This window comes from Triturus cristatus, chromosome 4_1 (genome assembly GCF_964204655.1).
Source record: "Triturus cristatus chromosome 4_1, aTriCri1.1, whole genome shotgun sequence".
Classification (NCBI taxonomy): Eukaryota; Metazoa; Chordata; class Amphibia; order Caudata; family Salamandridae; genus Triturus; species Triturus cristatus.
In genome coordinates, this window is record NC_140585.1 from 98,843,397 (window position 1) to 98,863,755 (window position 20,359).

Consider the following 20,359-nt stretch of genomic DNA (forward strand, 5'->3'; position numbering starts at 1 on the left):
ATTGTTCTCTCTCCCCTCTTCGTGTGTTGTGGTTATTTTATGTCTCCCCACCCCGAGATCTCCGTTTATTTATTTATCATTGGCGACCCAGGGAAGATCGTGGCGCGAAGCGTTGTCCCCCTGGGGTGTTTCGCGAGGTGGAACGATCCACACAGCGCGTGAGGGTTAGGCAGGTAAAAGGCGGGGCTTGGAGCGGTTAATTTTAGTGGTGACGGTTGGAGGGAGCGTTATCTGAGGCAAATTGAAGGCGTGTGTTTTTTCATTGACGCCAGCCTTTTTTCATTCTTGTTTACTTGCCAGCCTGCTTTGGGGGTAATGTCGAAGTCAGCGGCTGTCAAGGACGTGCTCCGTGTTCTTTATGAGGCGGGCTGTGAGGACCTTTTGCTCCCTGGTGCGTCAGCGTTTTTGGCTGAGAGCGGAAGACGCCCGAAGCGAGTTACGGCACTGGGGGTTATAGAAGCTGTGGTGGCCTGTTTACAAGCCAGAAGCCGGACGCAGACAGCGGAGACTTGCGCTGACATGGTACCTCTGCATTTTCAGGACTGAGGCCGTCCTTCACGTCGGAGTGGCGGGGGAAGGATCCATGCTCCACGTTGCACTTCTCTCTCTGAGGTGGAACCAGGTCAGTTGGGGGCGGTATCCGCCCCTCGTGTGGGCTGGTTAAGGAGGCGTGTTCAAGGCAGGGGTGGGGCCACCTCCAGGAGCCTCTCTGCTTCAATTACTCGGGGGAGCAGTGGGAAGGTGAGGGGCTCTGGCGAATTGGATTTTCAGGCATTTGCTTTACCGGCTTCCCCTTTTCCTGCTAAGAGGGCGCATTTAAGTGGTAAGGCGCTCAGGAAGTGTGCACATTCGAATGAGGGTGTGACTCTAATTAACATAGCGCCTCCTGTTTCTCATGAGGGACGCTCTGCTGTATTGGTGGATTATTCTAGTGACAGTGGGGAAGAGGCTGCTGAGGTGCAAATTTTGTCCCCTGCGCTTAACAATGTTAATGTTCATAGTAATACACAGGTTGTGGGACCAGCATTGGATGGAGCTGTTTCCGAGATGGTACTGTCTCAAGTGCCTAGATGCCCTCCTGGGACACATTCTGGTTCATACTTTCAAGAGCAGGTCACCACTGGCCATTTTGATTTAGCGGAGCAAGCCATGGGTGAGGATGTTCAGGAGCTGTTGGATGATGTTGAAGTATGGCCCCGCAGCGAACATGTTTCTTCACAATGTGACACTGCTGGTTGTTCTTCAGGCATTGAGTCTATTTTTCCAGATTCTCGCTCCCCTCCTCGTTTACCACAGAAGTCTTTTGATTCTGCATTAGGGCCACAGCGTGGGCAGTGGGTCTGGGTCGAACATTCCACTCCTTTATCATCTACAGTTGACACCTTGGCACAGGTTGGTGGCGTTGGTAAGTTTGTAATACAAAACAATAGGGCAACCCAATCAACCCCAAGGATTTGGGTATAATACAATTCCACAAAAATAAACCTTGAGGATTTGTTTCGTTAATATTTCATAGTCAAACAGTCACCTTAGTGAACTTAATTTCAAAAGAACCTAGAGAGAAAATATTTATCACAGTTCATTTTTTATTCATTTTTATGCATTCTTTTTTGATTTCAATGCAACCAATCTTTTATATATACAGAAAAGAAAAATAAATTTTCATTTATACACTGGCAACACAAGACTACTGTCAATTTGATACACATAGAAAACAGTAGTTATTGACACTTTTTACAATGATGAACCATCCAAAGTTGGTCATATGTCAAGAAAATTCTTGTTTCAACATTTGTGGTATCAAAACACATCAGATGAACACTTGTTTACGCCAAAGAAGTGTCACAGCGTCGACGTTTTGGTCTCCTATCAGATAATATTAATCAACGAGACCATCTTCAGGACCAAAGTTGCGCCGTGTATCTATTATAAACAAATACATTACATTACTAAACATACTATTTACAAATATCTACATCTAAGTTCTACATATTGGTATTGCCTATACAATGAAGGAAAACAGGTGTATCCAAGGGTAATCACCCGATCTAGTGAATAAGGTCCCACAAACCATAAACTAGATGACATTCAAAAAATGGACTATATAACATCTCCAGAGAACAACTACGTGTACAAAGTCAGTCCGGAAAACCCAAACACTACTCAGATATCTCTCCAGTAAAGTGACCACCACCACTTTGTGAACGTATATCCCAAGGGAGTGTGGTGGAGCAGAACCACTTACTACATAAAGACCATAAGTAATTCGTAGTCTTTTGAATCAATTCTTCAGCAGTCTTCTAATGAAGAGCTTGGTTCTAAAATTAGATACAACACGACGCAAATCAAAAAAACCAGAAACATTTAAAATATCCCACAAGTTCACAATAAGAGTGTACGGGATATAATGAGCAAACCTCCCATCCATTACTTACAGAGAACGCCAGCTATCGCCGGCGGTGCATGAGTCCGTATTCTGTAAACAAACAGACACCCGCCTGATCAGTAAACGATTCCGTCATATCGCTAGTGTCTTATCAATGAAACCACACTAGATTAAGTGCTCCACGACTTACCAATAGCAGAAATCTCCAGCAACTATACTTCCATTGCGCGTCTCGCCAATTAGTCCGAGCGTGAATTCCGGGGCAACGCGAGCCTTATTATATCAATGGCGTGATAAAAATCGTCATGTACAAGCGGTAAATAAGTCGGCCATCTTACAGTGTAGTAGTTCAACCAACTAACTCACATAATGCCCTGCTATCTTCTGGATACGCCTAAACAAGGGTGGAAACCAAGTCATAGAACTATATCGCCTAGTTACGGACCTAAATATATATTAGGAAAATTATTCACACATATGCCGAAAAACAGCTCGACAACTGCTATGTAATAGGCCTTAATTTGCCATGCGAAAGAGGAATCACATCCAAATCGTCTCGCTCAGGTGGTAAATCTGACGGCCATCTATAGATGGGGTTATTATAACTACGAATAGGCATATATTGCTCAAACCAACTAATGCCCTACCTTCTTCTCAATGTGGTTAGAAAAGTTGTAAAACAAATCAAAAGCCAAAAGCCAATCGATAGAACCTAGTTAATGGTATCTATATAAGTTGGTTATTCAGACCCATGGATGTAGATGACTATGTCACAAACGTGAATCCAATATTCTCGTCATAGAACTAAAGTGGATAACCTCCTGGATTATACAAAGTCCTACATCATTAAGACTAACATCCGACAATAGAGTGTAATATGGAGTGAACCACTATCCGTCAGAACACTAGATTTCTCTCAAGTAACCCAAATGACCAAACAGTGGTCAGTATGGGAACCAAAAGCTGATACAGACTGTTGGATGCAGTTGTAAACCCAGTGGTCATATAGTTTACAGTGTCGCCAAAGTTTGCCTTTCGGTAAAGGAATTCAATCCCCTCTCCACCGTTTTAACTGACCAAATCCACCTGTTTTCCTTCAGAGTCAGTAGGCGTTCAACATTCTGTCGCCTTTTTGTGTTTTTAACAGTCTCCAGTACAAACCATTTCATTTCAGTGGGATTATGTTCTTTCTCCACATAATGTTCTACCATAGGTGCAGTGATGATTCTACATCTAATACGCGATTGATGTTGAATTATACGCTTCTTGACTTCTTGTGTTGTTTTACCTATATAGTATAGGCCACAAGGGCATTCTATACAATAGATTACATTTCTTGTCAGACAATTTGTGTGTTGACGTATTGTCCACTTAATTCCATTGAGGACACAAGATTTAACCACTGATGTTGTTGGGCAGGCTATGCAATGCCCACATGGGTAGTGGCCAGTTATGGGTGCTAGCCCCCACAGATTTGTTAGTGAAGTGGGGACTGGTTCTTTATATGCTTTTACAAGTGAGTCCCTTAGATTCTTTGCTCTTTTGAAAGCAAAACGAGGTCTGGAGAACTGTATCAGGTGCCAATTTTTTGACACAATCTTTTTGATGGAATTAGACTCGGTGCCAAATGTCATGACACAGGTGATAATTTCCGATGTGGGGGCACGTTGTTCCTTATTCTGTAGGAGTGCCTCCCGATCATAATACCAAGCCCTTTTGAGTGAACGTTTCACAAGTCTATATGGGTAGCCTCTCATCCCCAATTTTATCTGCAAGATTTTGGCCTCTCTGAAATAATCCTCCCTTCTGGTGCAGTTCCGTTTAATCCGGAGGAACTGGCCAAACGGAAGGTTATCACGTAGATTCCGTGGGTGGTGACTGGTATATTTGAGCAATGTATTTCTTGCAGTCGATTTTGTAAATAGACTGGTGGCTAATACCCCTTCATCATTCCAGATTTTCAGATCCAAAAAATTAATAGACTGTTCATCAAAGTCCAGAGTGAATTTGAGATGATCACTTTGTTGGTTAAGCCATACATGGAACTCATGTAATTTAGAGGCAGGGCCTTCCCAAATCATAAATACATCATCGATGTATCGGAGGTATTCTTTCATTTCATTTTTGAAGGGGTTGTTGTTATAGATTACCTCTTCTACAAAGGTAGCCACATACAAGTTCGCTATATCAGGAGCAAAAATTGCTCCCATAGCGACTCCTTTTACCTGGCCATAGAAGTCGCCATTGAACAAAAAATAGTTTTGTTCGAGGGCAATTTTTGCGCATTCGATAATAAAGTCAAATGGTACCTGATGGGGACGTGGCCTTCTTTCTAATGTCGTGTTGATTACTTCTAGGGCCTCTCTTTGTGGAATGCTTGTATACAAGCTTTCTATGTCCATCGTGACTAAGATGTTCTGCTGCTTGTTAAATGGTTGACCTTCTACTGCTGTGATCACATGTGTGCTGTCTCTAGTGTAAGATTGTGTTAACACTACAAAAGGTTTTATAAAGAAATCTACATATTCAGCTAATGGTTGTAAGATAGATTGACAACTAGCCACAATTGGTCTTCCAGGGTTTTTTTTGTCGTCCTTATGTATTTTAGGTAGCGTGTAAAACGCAGGTATGGAAAAGTCATTCTTGTTTAGATAGGCAAATTCTTTTTGGCTCAACCATAAGTTGTCACGTCCATTCTTCGTTAAATTGAGGATCTCTGATCTAATCCTATCAGTGGGGTCTCGCATTAATTTAATGTAATGGGTGGTGTTATTCAATTGTCTTAGTGCCTCACAATCATAATCAGATTTATCTTGTATGATGATACTACCTCCCTTGTCAGCAGGTTTGATAATAATATCATCTCTGTCGGCAAGCGTTTTCAAAGTGTGATGTTCGTCCTTAGTGAAATTATATTTCACATAATGTTTATTTTTGAACATTTGTTCAATTTCCATGAGTACCAGAATAAGGAACAACGTGCCCCCACATCGGAAATTATCACCTGTGTCATGACATTTGGCACCGAGTCTAATTCCATCAAAAAGATTGTGTCAAAAAATTGGCACCTGATACAGAAAGTCGAACCACAGTTCTCCAGACCTCGTTTTGCTTTCAAAAGAGCAAAGAATCTAAGGGACTCACTTGTAAAAGCATATAAAGAACCAGTCCCCACTTCACTAACAAATCTGTGGGGGCTAGCACCCATAACTGGCCACTACCCATGTGGGCATTGCATAGCCTGCCCAACAACATCAGTGGTTAAATCTTGTGTCCTCAATGGAATTAAGTGGATTATACGTCAACACACAAATTGTCTGACAAGAAATGTAATCTATTGTATAGAATGCCCTTGTGGCCTATACTATATAGGTAAAACAACACAAGAAGTCAAGAAGCGTATAATTCAACATCAATCGCGTATTAGATGTAGAATCATCACTGCACCTATGGTAGAACATTATGTGGAGAAAGAACATAATCCCACTGAAATGAAATGGTTTGTACTGGAGACTGTTAAAAACACAAAAAGGCGACAGAATGTTGAACGCCTACTGACTCTGAAGGAAAACAGGTGGATTTGGTCAGTTAAAACGGTGGAGAGGGGATTGAATTCCTTTATCGAATGGCAAACTTTGGCGACACTGTAAACTATATGACCATTGGTTTTACGACTGCATCCAACAGTCTGTATCAGCTTTTGGTTCCCATACTGACCACTGTTTGGTCATTTGGGTTACTTGAGAGTAATCTAGTGTTCTGACGGATAGTGGTTCACTCCATATTACACTCTATTGTCGGATGTTAGTCTTAATGATGTAGGACTTTGTATAATCCAGGAGGTTATCCACTTTAGTTCTATGACGAGAATATTGGATTCACGTTTGTGACATAGTCATCGACATCCATGGGTCTGAATAACCAACTTATATGGATACCATTAACTAGGTTCTATCGATTGGCTTTTGGCTTTTGATTTGTTTTACAACTTTTCTAACCACATTGAGAAGAAAGTAGGGCATTAGTTGGTTTGAGCAATATATGCCTATTCATAGTTATAATAACCCCATCTATAGATGGGCGTCAGATTTACCACCTGAGCGAGACGATTTGGATGTGATTCCTCTTTCGCATGGCAAATTAAGGCCTATTACATAGCAGTTGTCGAGCTGTTTTTCGGCATATGTGTGAATAATTTTCCTAATATATATTTAGGTCCGTAACTAGGCGATATAGTGCTGTGACTTGGTTTTCACCCTTGTTTAGGCGTATCCAGAAGATAGCAGGGCATTAGGTGAGTTCGTTGGTTGAACTACTACACTGTAAGATGGCCGACTTATTTACCGCTTGTACATGACGATTTTTATCACGCCATTGATATAATAAGGCTCGCGTTGCCCCGGAATTCACTCTCGGACTAATTGGCGAGACGCGCAATGGAAGTATAGTTGCTGGAGATTTCTGCTATTGGTAAGTCGTGGAGCACTTAATCTAGTGTGGTTTCATTGATAAGACACTAGCGATATGACGGAATCGTTTACTGATCAGGCGGGTGTCTGTTTGTTTACAGAATACGGACTCATGCACCGCCGGCGATAGCTGGCGTTCTCTGTAAGTAATGGCTGGGAGGTTTGCTCATTATATCCCGTTCACTCTTATTGTGAACTTGTGGGATATTTTAAACGTTTCTGGTTTTTTTGATTTGCGTCGTGTTGTATCTAATTTTAGAACCAAGCTCTTCATTAGAAGACTGCTGAAGAATTGATTCAAAAGACTACGAATTACTTATGGTCTTTATATAGTAAGTGGTTCTGCTCCACCACACTCCCTTGGGATATACGTTCACAAAGTGGTGGTGGTCACGTTACTGGAGAGATATCTGAGTAGTGTTTGGGTTTTCCGCACTGACTTTGTACACGTAGTTGTTCTCTGGAGATGTTATATAGTCCATTTTTTGAATGTCATATAGTTTATGGTTTGTGGGACCTTATTCACTAGATCGGGTGATTACCCTTGGATACACCTGTTTTCCTTCATTGTATAGGCAATACCAATATGTAGAACTTAGATGTAGATATTTGTAAATAGTATGTTTAGTAATGTAATGTATTTGTTTATAATAGATACATGGCGCAACTTTGGTCCTGAAGATGGTCTCGTTGATTAATATTATCTGATAGGAGACCAAAACTTCGACGCTGTGACACTTCTTTGGCGTAAACAAGTGTTCATCTGATGTGTTTTGATACCACAAATGTTGAAACAAGAATTTTCTTGACATATGACCAACTTTGGATGGTTCATCATTGTAAAAAGTGTCAATAACTACTGTTTTCTATGTGTATCAAATTGACAGTAGTCTTGTGTTGCCAGTGTATAAATGAAAATTTATTTTTCTTTTCTGTATATATAAAAGATTGATTGCATTGAAATAAAAAAAGAATGCATAAAAATGAATAAAAAATGAACTGTGATAAATATTTTCTCTCTAGGTTCTTTTGAAATTAAGTTCACTAAGGTGACTGTTTGACTATGAAATATTAACGAAACAAATCCTCAAGGTTTATTTTTGTGGAATTGTATTATACCCAAATCCTTGGGGTTGATTGGGTTGCCCTATTGTTTTGTATTACAAACTTACCAACGCCACCAACCTGTGCCAAGGTGTCAACTGTAGATGATAAAGGAGTGGAATGTTCGACCCAGACCCACTGCCCACGCTGTGGCCCTAATGCAGAATCAAAAGACTTCTGTGAGAAACGAGGAGGGGAGCGAGAATCTGGAAAAATAGACTCAATGCCTGAAGAACAACCAGCAGTGTCAAATTGTGAAGAAACATGTTCGCTGCGGGGCCATACTTCAACATCATCCAACAGCTCCTGAACATCCTCACCCATGGCTGGCTCCGCTAAATCAAAATGGCCAGTGGTGACCTGCTCTTAAAAGTATGAACCAGACTGTGTCCCAGGAGGGCATCTAGGCACTTGAGACAGTACCATCTCGGAAACAGCTCCATCCAATGCTGGTCCCACAACCTGTGTATTACTATGAACATTAACATTGTTAAGCGCAGGGGACAAAATTTGCACCTCAGCAGCCTCTTCCCCACTGTCACTAGAATAATCCACCAATACAGCAGTGCGTCCCTCATGAGAAACAGGAGGCGCTATGTTAATTAGAGTCACACCCTCATTCGAATGTGCACACTTCCTGAGCGCCTTACCACTTAAATGCGCCCTCTTAGCAGGAAAAGGGGAAGCCGGTAAAGCAAATGCCTGAAAATCCAATTCGCCAGAGCCCCTCCCCTTCCCACTGCTCCCCCGAGTAATTGAAGCAAAGAGGCTCCTGGAGGTGGCCCCACCCCTGCCTTGAACACGCCTCCTTAACCAGCCCACACGAGGGGCGGATACCGCCCCCAACTGACCTGGTTCCACCTCAGAGAGAGAAGTGCAACGTGGAGCATGGATCCTTCCCCCGCCACTCCGACGTGAAGGACGACCTCAGTCCTGAAAATGCAGAGGTACCATGTCAGCGCAAGTCTCCGCTGTCTGCGTCCGGCTTCTGGCTTGTAAACATGCCACCACAGCTTCTGTAACCCCCAGTGCCGTAACTCGCTTCGGGCGTCTTCCGCTCTCAGCCAAAAACGCTGACGCACCAGGGAGCAAAAGGTCCTCACAGCCCGCCTCATAAAGAACACGGAGCACGTCCTTGACAGCCGCTGACTTCGACATTATCCCCAAAGCAGGCTGGCAAGTAAACAAGAATGAAAAAAGGCTGGCGTCAATGAAAAAACACGCGCCTTCAATTTGCCTCAGATAACGCTCCCTCCAACCGTCACCACTAAAATTAACCGCTCCAAGCCCCGCCTTTTACCTGCCTAACCCTCACGCGCTGTGTGGATCGTTCCACCTCGCGAAACACCCCAGGGGGACAACGCTTCGCGCCACGATCTTCCCTGGGTCGCCAATGATAAATAAATAAACGGAGATCTCGGGGTGGGGAGACATAAAATAACCACAACACACGAAGAGGGGAGAGAGAACAATGTACATTAGGGCAGCCATGGGAGGTCGGGGCATTGGACTGCGTGAGGGGTGGGGGGCATGGGAAGAAAGTAGTCTGTGCAGTAAAGGAGCCAGTAGCCGTGGAAGGACACAAATGAGGACATAGCTGTCATAAAGAGAGACTAACAAGCTTAAAACCACTCGGAAAGCTGCATTTAAGACACAAGCCAATGAAAATGGTGGGTGGAGCTTGCACGAACCTTGCGAGCAACGCATGCGCTGCAATGCTAGGCCTAAAAAGACTCAACCCCACACCCAACACAGACATTTACATTAGCCCACAGGCAAACTTTTTGGACCAAACCGTTTTTTTCCGACGTCATCGTTGCACTCACAAATAGGACGTTTTCGGCTGTCTGCCAGAGGCTTAAGTGTGTTTCCGTTTACGATGTTCAGTGATGTCTGTCTTCACATTCTATTATGATAAATGTATATGTTTAGTTTCGGGAGGGTGGACACAGTATTGCATGCCAGAAGATCTCATTCTTCACATCGGGTACTCTTTTACTCGGATTATGGGCACAACAGATAATCTTCTGACGACTGCCCAGCGTTTTTTAATTTAAAAAAAAAAAATACAAATTTAAACACTTGATCCGGGAGGTTATTTGATTTTAGTGCTTGTTCCCTTCCAGATGGTTATCTTGTTTGTGTTTGAATGCTGTAGTGCACTGTACTGGTCTTCAAAGAGTAAGTAGTACTCTGGGCTCTTTAGTATCTGTATACTTTGCTCTAACAGGAAAGATTTATTTTCCTAGCGAGTCTGCACATATCCTGCCTCTGGTTTTCTGTAAGGTAATTACATTGATTGTTTTCATACACTATGCACAGTGGTGAAGGTTACAGATTTTGTAGTTGTCTCCTCTCGCTTTTGCTCACACATGAATCACTTGGTGTAGCAGGTCTATGCAGCATCGCACACATGTGCGTGTGGGACTTTTTCTGTTCCTTGGATAGAAACACGGACACTTTACCATTATTGCAATACAGGTTGGGGAACAATGCAATATATACCTCGCCGACTAAATATGATTGGAATACGCATGTATAAACCCGCATAAAGTTTACACTGTTACCGGAATGTTAATATATCAGATGTTTATACACATCTATGTTATCCATGCAGTTCCCCTGATGAAGAGTTAAGTACCCGAAATGCATTGGAAATCGATCTACAAACCAAGCTGAAATAATGGAATTGCATAATGCAATGTGATGCAACATTGTTTGTGCTCTCATGAGCCTGATGAACTATGCACATTTGTTTGTTCTGTAACGTTAGAAGAGTTGTGAATGAAAATCACACATAAAGATAAAGCAAGTAAATGTCTCACTGTTTTAAACTTTCCGAAATATTTACTCTACTAGAAGGAACCCCAGAGGTCCACTGTTGTGTGCATTGTGTTCAGTGCACAGTGCCTGTGCATTCTCTTAGAACAGTGTCAACATTTTGCCATGGGTGACCTTTAGGTCAATTCTGACCTGTATTTTTCTGATTGTTCCATTATCCATCTACTCTGAGCCCTTCTCAAAGAATGTTCCTCTAGTGTCATCTTTGACGAAGCACAGTTTGGTCCCAGTATAATGGAAAGCGAAGTCTCCAAGTATGCCAGTGTCTGTATTTTGTCACCGGTACTAAAAGCTGCCCCCAGTAGGCCAGTGTCAGCTTTTTGAGAGTTACCTTCAGTTTGCCTGGGCTAAAGACGAACATACAAGAAACACCACATTTCATGTTTGTTTACATTTATTGCTACTTACTAATTCTGACACTCACTCATTCTTACTCTCTTATTCGCACTTTCACTCTACTCACTCAAATACTCTACTCTTACTCACTCCAATACTCTCACTGGCTCACACATCCTCATTCACACAGTCACATGCACTCTCTTGTTCTTATATACTCATTATCATTCAGTCTTCTTCTCAGTCATTCACACACACTCATTCTCACTTATTCTGACTTGCGCTGACTCCCTTATTCTGGCTTCCAGTTGCACTCACTCATTATCACTCATTTTCATTCTTTTCCACCTACTTTCATTCCTTCTGCCACACATTCTCAGTAGCACTCCCTCACACTCATAATTAATCTCTCACTTGCAGTCACTCTATCTCTTTCATTCATTTTCATTCACTCTGGCTCACTCGCACTTACTGACACTCAAGCTCACTCACTTTCACCCACACACATGCTCACACATGCTCACATATAGACACGCTCTTTCTCACACTAATGCACCTATACCCGCACGCATTCACACGGCATACATTTAAAAGCCTTTTTCACTTTTACATACTTCCACTGCCAACAATGGTGCCATTTTAGCTCATGGTGCTCCATTTTTTGATGTGTGCGAAAAAAGCAGAGGGATACCCCTAATTATTCGTCCTAAATCAGGGTATAGAAACTTGAATGAAAAGAAGCAAAGATTTAGGAAACAAGATTGATGTCTTAATTTAAACAAACATAGCCAGCATAGCTCTTGTAAGCAAAACTAGTTAAAACTATTTTTATAACAAATGTTTAATAGTTTTGAATAAAGAAATAAAGTTCATTTTTAAATTTGACATACATACAAAAAGATAATCACTGTTTTTTTCATTGCTATATACATACAAATGATGAAACAGGGATGACATGGATGGTTTCCAAAAGATAAACATCAAAAAAATAAACAATATGGAAAAAACACAATCATAATCACAATATTTGCAATCTGTTACACAATTGATTAAATGTGTCAATGGCCTTAGGATATTTCCATAATCCTACGCGCGTTTCGGCACGTGCCTTCGACAGGGGGCCATACAGTATGTTCACCAGTGCCTAAATAAGATTCAAACAGCTATCAAGAGCATGCTTAATCAACCAATAAATACAATCACAAACAGCTATTTGATGCCCATACTTCACATAATGTATGTGGCATTATGAATAAAGAAACATTTAAAATCACTAGTTAACTTTTCTATTCTAACTGACTACCTTTGAAAAGGCCACAAGTTACTTTTGTGTGTCCTTGGTCCTTCTTTCTGCACGTTAGAACTACATAGGTACATGATACGAACCCACTATTGGTGATGGTTTTTAAGGTGTAAAAACTTTTAGCTCACGTTAAGAGACCCTAAAACCTGAAAAGTTAACTAGTGATTTTAAATGTTTCTTTATTCATAATGCCACATACATTATGTGAAGTATGGGCATCAAATAGCTGTTTGTGATTGTATTTATTGGTTGATTAAGCATGCTCTTGATAGCTGTTTGTATCTTATTTAGGCACTGGTGAACATACTGTATGGCCCCCTGTCGAAGGCACGTGCCGAAACGCGCGTAGGATTATGGAAATATCCTAAGGCCATTGACACATTTAATCAATTGTGTAACAGATTGCAAATATGGTGATTATGATTGTGTTTTTTCCATATTGTTTATTTTTTTGATGTTTATCTTTTGGAAACCATCCATGTCATCCCTGTTTCATCATTTGTATGTATATAGCAATGAAAAAAACTATGATTATTTTTTTGTATGTATGTCAAATTTAAAAATGAACTTTATTTCTTTATTCAAAACTATTAAACAGTTGTTATAAAAATAGTTTTAACTAGTTTTGCTTACAAGAGCTATGCTGGCTATGTTTGTTTAAATTAAGACATCAATCTTGTTTCCTAAATCTGTGCTCCATTTTTTGATTACAGTAATAGTGGAAAATAGTGTATTATTCACTATAAGTGTAATACAAATAATTGAGACAAACAAGGACACCTGAGCCCCAACACCCTTAAAGGCTAGCCACCCCAATATTCTTGGCTTTGATTTTTCCATCTCTGAAGACATGGTTCACAAACACACTGCCTGGGAACGCGGGGGTAAACCAGAGGTTGCAATGGCCACCCCTTGGTGACTCCTAAATGATGTCCATGTTGTTGGTGTTGACCAAGAAGTAAGCGGTGACTGCTGAAGACTCCAGCATCTTGCCAAGCAGCACCCTACTGCTCCCTGAAAGGACACATGCCAAAGATGTGAGCTGTGCAGCCTTTCTTGTGACCGGTATCAAGCCAACACACAAACATTGGAGGTCTTGCGTGCTGTCAGGACCAAGCTGCTACACTGCGTGGAGGAGCATGTCAAGACTTAAGATGGTTTTGCACCCGCTCCAATAACGAGCAACTGAATATGAGGGGAACCAAATCCACAGCTGTGCCCAATCAATCTTCCTGCCATAACTTACTGAGTGGTATTAGATAGGGCCGCCCAGGTGGACAGAGCATGAAGAGAAGGGGAGGAATGTAATACACACAGGAGATCATGGCCAGGGGTGTTTCACTGTATACGTCCATTGGATTACGTGGTTTTTAGTATTACTATGATCAAAATTATTTCTCTTTTTCAAAAAGACATACACTGGCCAGGATATTGAGGTTTTTTGGCTGTCAAGTTTTGAGTTTGTGCCCCCCACACTACCTTCCTGGGAAAATTGTGCCTGTTCGCCCTGAGAGTCAAATTTGGAAGGGATTGTACATTACCCAGTTTGTAAACAACCTCAACCATAATTGTTGAGGCCCTAAAGGCCCGATCTGGACTATGGCTCTCCGAATAGGGTCCGACACGAACAGTCTTGGAATATGGGTATTAGGTAATGATTTGGGTACCATTAATGCCACTACTAACAGTCTTTGATATCCTCATGATGTTGCAGTAAAAATAGAGATGACTCCATGTTTACAGTGCTCTTTCTCAATCATATTCAAATTAAGATAAAGGATATGTGTTTTAAACTTTTTAGCAGCCTTTGGGGCAGATTTTTTTTAAAAGCGCGCAACGCAGTGCAGCCCCGAGAGAGGCTGCGCTGAGTGACAGTGAGAGAGCAGGAGAGCGCCATAGCTTCAGAGTCATAGTTCTCACTCCCCTTTCCCTAGCGGTGGCGCTGATTTCAGCTGCAGAGCGCCACACACACACCTTAGTCGTCATAGCACTAAAGTGCGTTTGTGACTTCTGCATAGGTTTTCTAAAGGAAGGGCAGTCTTCCTGTGCAAAATAGCATGCCTAGACACATTTCAAAGCTTTTGCGACTTTGTATGTGTGCTGCACAGTGCAAAAGCACGGAGAAATTAAAACATTTGTCCTGCTGCTTTGCACTACTTTTAGGGTCCTTTTTAGCGCAAACAAATTTTGCGCTGGAAAGTAGATTTTCACAAAAACATTCCACACTGGTTAGTGTCTCATTTGCGGTGCTAACCCAGCCCAAAATTATTGAAAATCTAATCCTTTAAATTTTATATACCTGCCGAGTTGTTAGTTTTAAAAAAAAAAAAAGGTTTGTTCTGGATTGTCCTCCCTTTAATGTATTTTACATCAATTACCTCTCATACAGGGCTGTTGTCATGGGATAGATGTGCTGACATGGGTTGTGCAGGTAAAGTATATTACTAGTTATCGAAGCAGACTTTGATTCCAAAAGAGTGCGGTAAATTTCTGAGTAAACTTAAACTAAGACTAGCAGGAATATACAGGAAGGGAGAGAAAGAGCTTAAGCTAGTGCTACTAGATCCTACCACGTCACCAACAGTGCAATGCTATAACATGGAATTTTCTATTACAACCACTTGATACCAGGTTTCTAAGATTAACAGACTTGAGACAAGACTACAACTTCTAAGCTGTGTCTCTGTTTATCCATTTTTGATAGTGAACATCTCAGTAATTTTGCACCTTTCAATGCTTTTTCTCTTCGACTGCAGACGCCTCTTACTGCTCATCGACCAGTTGCATGCATGGCTCTTGTTCATCTGGCAAATGTGATTGTTACTCAGGATACACAGGAACAAACTGCGATCAGAAAGGTAAGGAAGAATGGGTTCATTATTGACCATACATGCCCATTGGTATTTATATAGCACTAACCTAGAAAGGACATTACTTTGCGAATGTGAGACGATTGTGTACAACAAGTGAGTAGTTACACAAATGCACACATGGCATTGTACATTTTTAGGTGCAGGGAGATCAAGTGTTTTGCTCAGAATCACACAATGTTGAGTCAAGACCTGATTCCATAGTCAGCAGCTCTAGCCACATCTCCCTGGACACACAGTATGTCAGATTTCATCACAGTATTTGTTGGGCAGCTATTTATTAAAAGTATTTCTAGATTAAAATACAACACATTCTAAAATAGAACATACATAATTACAAACACTATACTTCTTATGGTAGTATCTATGTAAACACTTCTTAGTGCTATGTCACTAGGTAACCATCACTTCCTATCATTTCATTTTTATATTTTGTAGTTATTCATAAAGATTGTGTAGAAGAGTAGGATCTGCTTCACATGTTTACCCCCACTTTTTGCTGGTGTTTCACGGTTTGTCAATTTTAGTCTGGCTGGGACCCTGCTATTCAGGGCCCCAGCTTAGCTGCTTCCTCTCTCAAATGATTCCATGTACTTTAGGTACAGTTCAGATTGGATCTGAGGTGGCCTTATAAGTCCCTAGTATATGGTATACTATGTACCCAGGGCATAGGTACACCAGAGGCCTACCAGGGGCTGAAACATGTATTATGCCACCCATGGAAAGCCACACAAAATGACACCACAGTTCTGCTACTGCAGCCTGGTGCTACTGCAGCCTGGTTCATGCACCCCTTTCTGTGATATAGGTTACCTATATCACTATATTTATACACACATATAAACCTATAAGTCACTCCTATGGTAGGCCTTATCAATCCTGAAGGCAGAGTGCTTGGTTCTTATGTGAGAGGGTGCCCCTGCATGAGCAGAGCCCCTCTGCAGCGTTTGGAGACCCTTCTCTGATGCTGTTTGTAGTGAAGCCTGACCATATACTCTCAAGTGCATTATAACCAAACGGTAAATGCTAACTTTGGACTGGCTGCACAGAAACATGTCGTGTTTGTTGTCAAACACCTTGGAATCATACTCCCACACCAGTAACTGGTGTGGGAGTATGATCCCACCCTTCTAGAGGGAGAGACATGACAGCACTGGTATACCCGGTAGAAACTTAATAGAGACCTGGCATCACAAAATGGATGCTGCAGCCACAGACACGGGTCTGGCCTCCTGCTTTTGACCGAAACTCCGGCAGGGGAGGCCTGGACAATAGGTTTTCTGTCACAAAGAGGTGTAACCACCTCCCAGACAGGATTATGTGTATTGGGGCTGGGTGGGAGCACTCTCTGAGTACCTTGAAGTCCTGCACTGGGGGCACATTTAGTGTCCCTGTGCATAGTCCAGCTCAAACCGGTTCAGGGGCTTCCAGCCCCTGCTCTGGCGCGCAACTGGACAAAGGAAATGGGTGTAGCCACCCCTCTTTCCAAACCCTCCCATAGGTGGATCCCCAGAGTATGTCCAACCCCCTACCTTAGTGTAAGTATAGGACCCCAGTCCTTAGGACTTTAGATTACCCTGGACGAAACTCTGAAGCTGAATCCTGGTCCTTCGATGCTCTGCTCGAGATCATAGGACTGAAGAAATCGCCCTTGGGGTCAAGGAGTGACTCCCCTGCTTGGCAGGCACCAAAGAAGCAATTTGCCTGTCTGCATCATCGAAGCTCCCGCCAAACTCCAAAGTATTTGCAGCCCAGGAAGAGGATTTCCAGACATCACAGAGGGCGACCCGAGTCCCCAGCAAAGCTGAGACCCACAGCCCTTGTGAGTAGTGTGGATCTGGAACTCCTGGTCACCGTGCATTTCTGCAAGTGCATTAACTTCCTGACGTCTCTTGAAGTTGTGCTTAGGATGACTTAAAGCCCCTACCTCGAGCACTGAATCCACCAAAGAATGTTGGCCTGGTCATTCCGAGTGACCCGTGGGCCGCCATTTTGTGTTTCATCTCAAGGTCCCTTTGCGATCCCTGGTCCGTTGACTGATGGGTCCCTGAGGGGGTAACTTTGCATTTCCTTGGGCTTCCCTGGTTGCTCCAGACGTGCCCTGACTCCCAACCAAGTGGTGAGTCCCACAGACCTTGCTGGTCTGCACAGAAGCATCTTTCTTGTTTCTGTGTGGGTTGCTGTTGCCAAGGCTTGTTGTGTCCAATCCGGGCACCGACACTGCAGCACTCGACATCCTTTGTGGAACAGTTTGAATCCAGCTCCTTGTTGTCCTCGATGCCTCCTGGGCCTCGTGGCTGAAGAGTCAAGCTTCACCTCTTTCACCTGAAATCACCCGACATCGGTGGGCATCTGCTCATCGCCTTCCTGGTCACTGGCTAGTGACCCAGACTCTGTCCACTCTGCTTTCAGATTCTTCTCATATTCAATCCAGGCTTGGATCTCTTCGGACACTTTGCATCTTCACGGCAGCAGCACTTCTTCACCAGCTCCCATTGAAATCGGCAACGCAACCCGACACAAATAGACACCTATACACCCAGCTTCCCTGGGTGAGGTAACAAGAGTACTCCAGTGCTCCCGTGGGTGTTATCTCTAGAACTTCCTAAGTCCAAAAGGGTTTGTTCCTGACTCATTTCTAAGTGTCCCTAATCTTTAAAAATCTAACCGCGACTTTTCCCCATAGAAGCTAACGGGAGCTCGCGGCTGTGTTCACACACTGCACACGGCCCCCGTGGGTCCCCTGTCTCACTACCTTGGGTGGTTCCTTGGGGTCACAGCGATTCTACAGGCTCTAGGCCTTGTGTCTAGTTAAATGGTGGTTCATATACCACTATTTTAGTATATGGTTTGGCTCGCCCCTAGGGCCTGACATGTATTTGTGCTATTTTACTGTGATTATTGAAGTGTAACTTATGTGTTTTGACCTCTAGTCTCATAAAGAGACTAGGAGGGTGTGTTTAGTAATAAATACATATATTTTATATATATACCTGGTGTGGATATCTTTCATGTAGTGCCTCAAGAGACTATAGACTGGTAAAACAAGCTGCTTTACATTCCTTCAAGACTTAGCCTGGAGGCTGCTCTCCATAGCTACCACTAGGATAGCTTTGAATAAAGTTTGTCCTTAACCTATAACCAATAAGGGGTTGTATGGACTGAAACAAGGTGCCCACTATACCTAGTGGACAGCATATATCAGGCCAACTTCTCACATTGGTGTGCAGCGGATGGGATTCCAGCTTGCTATTGATTTACCAGGTAATCTCAATTGAGTAACTAACTGAAAACCACTAAAGGTACCTTAGGTACATATAATATAAGCTTTTGAATACAGTAAGTTCTACTAAACTTAGAGTTGTGTGTTAAGGGAAAGCACAACCTTTCTACAACTCAAGAGAGTTTAGTAGGTCACACTAGAGTAGGTAGTGTAATGCACCACGCCACACTAGTAATGTTTTCAAGGCCAGGAACCAGTAGGTCTTTGCCAGAAGCCAATGGGTTTCAAGATTCCCAGTATCTTATAGCGGTACTCAAGCTGGATGACCTTAGCAGATCTTTAGGATCTGGTGGGTTAGGCAGAGCGGGTGGGACAGCAACTGAGAAAGGCCCTAGGGGTGTAATTCCCACTGACCTTACTTCTGAGGCTGGCCAGGCAGATGACAATGATCAAGACCTGAAAAATCCAGCTCCCGTAGACAGTAATGGAGAGGACCATAATGGACCCCTCTTTGTCCCTCCTGGGAGAGTTGGTGGTGGGCCAAGAAGGTCAAGATCTCCCTCAGTGGAGTCTATCCAGTCTAACTCATCTGAAGGGACCTCAATCTCCTCTCATATGAGGGAAACCTCTCAGGAGAGAAGGGAGAGACTGCTTAAGTATGAGGAAGCTCAGCTTGAAATCAGAAGGAAGCAGGTAGCCCTAGATAAGGAGGTCCTAGAGCTCAACAGAGCTAGAACAAAAGTTGGGACTAGAGTCCCATGGTGGCAGCAACATCTCTCAAGATAGAGAGAGGTCTCATGACCATAAAAACCTGAATAAGATTGTCCCTCCCTACCAGAGTGGGGATGACATCCACAAATGAATAACTGCACTGGAAAGGGCCTGTAAAATACAACGGGTCCCCCAGGAGCAGTGGGCAGCAATCGTATGGGTCTCTGTTGTAATGAAGATAGGATCATCAGAGACGAGGTAAGAAGAACTCAGTTTATTCCAGTCATCCGCTCTCCTGAACAATAGAACCTTACATTATCAACATTCTAATGTCACCTCTCATGTCTCCTTTGCAGACAAAGGCAGAGATAAACTCCTCACTGTTAGAGAAGAGGAGTCAGATGATTACAACAGTCTGAAGAGTGCTTTAATTGATGGGTTTGGCCTAACCACTGAGCAATACAGGTTAAAGTTCAGGGATACCCAAAAGGCACAGACTCAGGACTAGTTAGACTTTGTAGATGGTGCTACTAAGGCTCTGGAAGGTTGGTTACTTGTCAGTAAAGTGCATGACTATCAAGGATTGTACAATTTGATTATGAGGGAGCAGATCCTTAATAATTGCACCAGTACCTGGTAGACTCAGATCTGACCTCTCCCCAAGAATTGGTAAAGAAGGCAGACAAGTGGGTCAGAATCAGGGTGAGGCAGAAGGTACAGAACCAAGGTGGTGAACCCAAGAAGCAAGATCCTAAAAACTCCGATAAGGGTGGGGAGAAGGGTAAAGACCAGAAGTCTTCACAAGGCCCCCAAAAATCGTCTTCAGGTGGGGATTGACAGTCTAACAAGGGAAAAGGCCAAAAGAAACCTTGGTGCAAAATTTGTAAACAGAAAACTCAATGGACCAGCGATTGCACCAAGTCCAAGGAATCTACTCCAGCCACCATTCCCCCTAAGGCAACTGTTCCCCCTAGTATAGCTACAATATGTGGTGGCAATGTGCAGAATAAGGGTGTAGTAGGGTTGACCCTGGGTTCTGAGCTGGACTCTTGCCTAGTCAGAGTTCCAACTCAGGCTGTTCTTGTCTGTGATGGGGGCATGGATATGTTCCCCTTT

The 20,359-nt window shown here is 42.9% G+C and overlaps 1 protein-coding gene across 4 annotated transcripts in view; it reads left to right on the plus strand.

Moving 5' to 3' along the window:
* The window catches only part of LOC146839642 (uncharacterized), a 766,602-nt gene that overhangs the window by 293,554 nt on the left and 452,689 nt on the right, over positions 1-20,359 (plus strand). For all 4 annotated transcript variants that reach the window (XR_014981114.1, XR_014981115.1, XR_014981116.1 and 1 more), the window contains exon 6: positions 15,196-15,297. Coding sequence is in view for 1 of the 4 variants with exons in the window: in XM_085651730.1 (XP_085507856.1) it covers positions 15,196-15,297 (102 nt within the window). In the remaining 3 variants the exon portion in view is untranslated. The remainder of the gene's footprint in view (positions 1-15,195; positions 15,298-20,359) is intronic.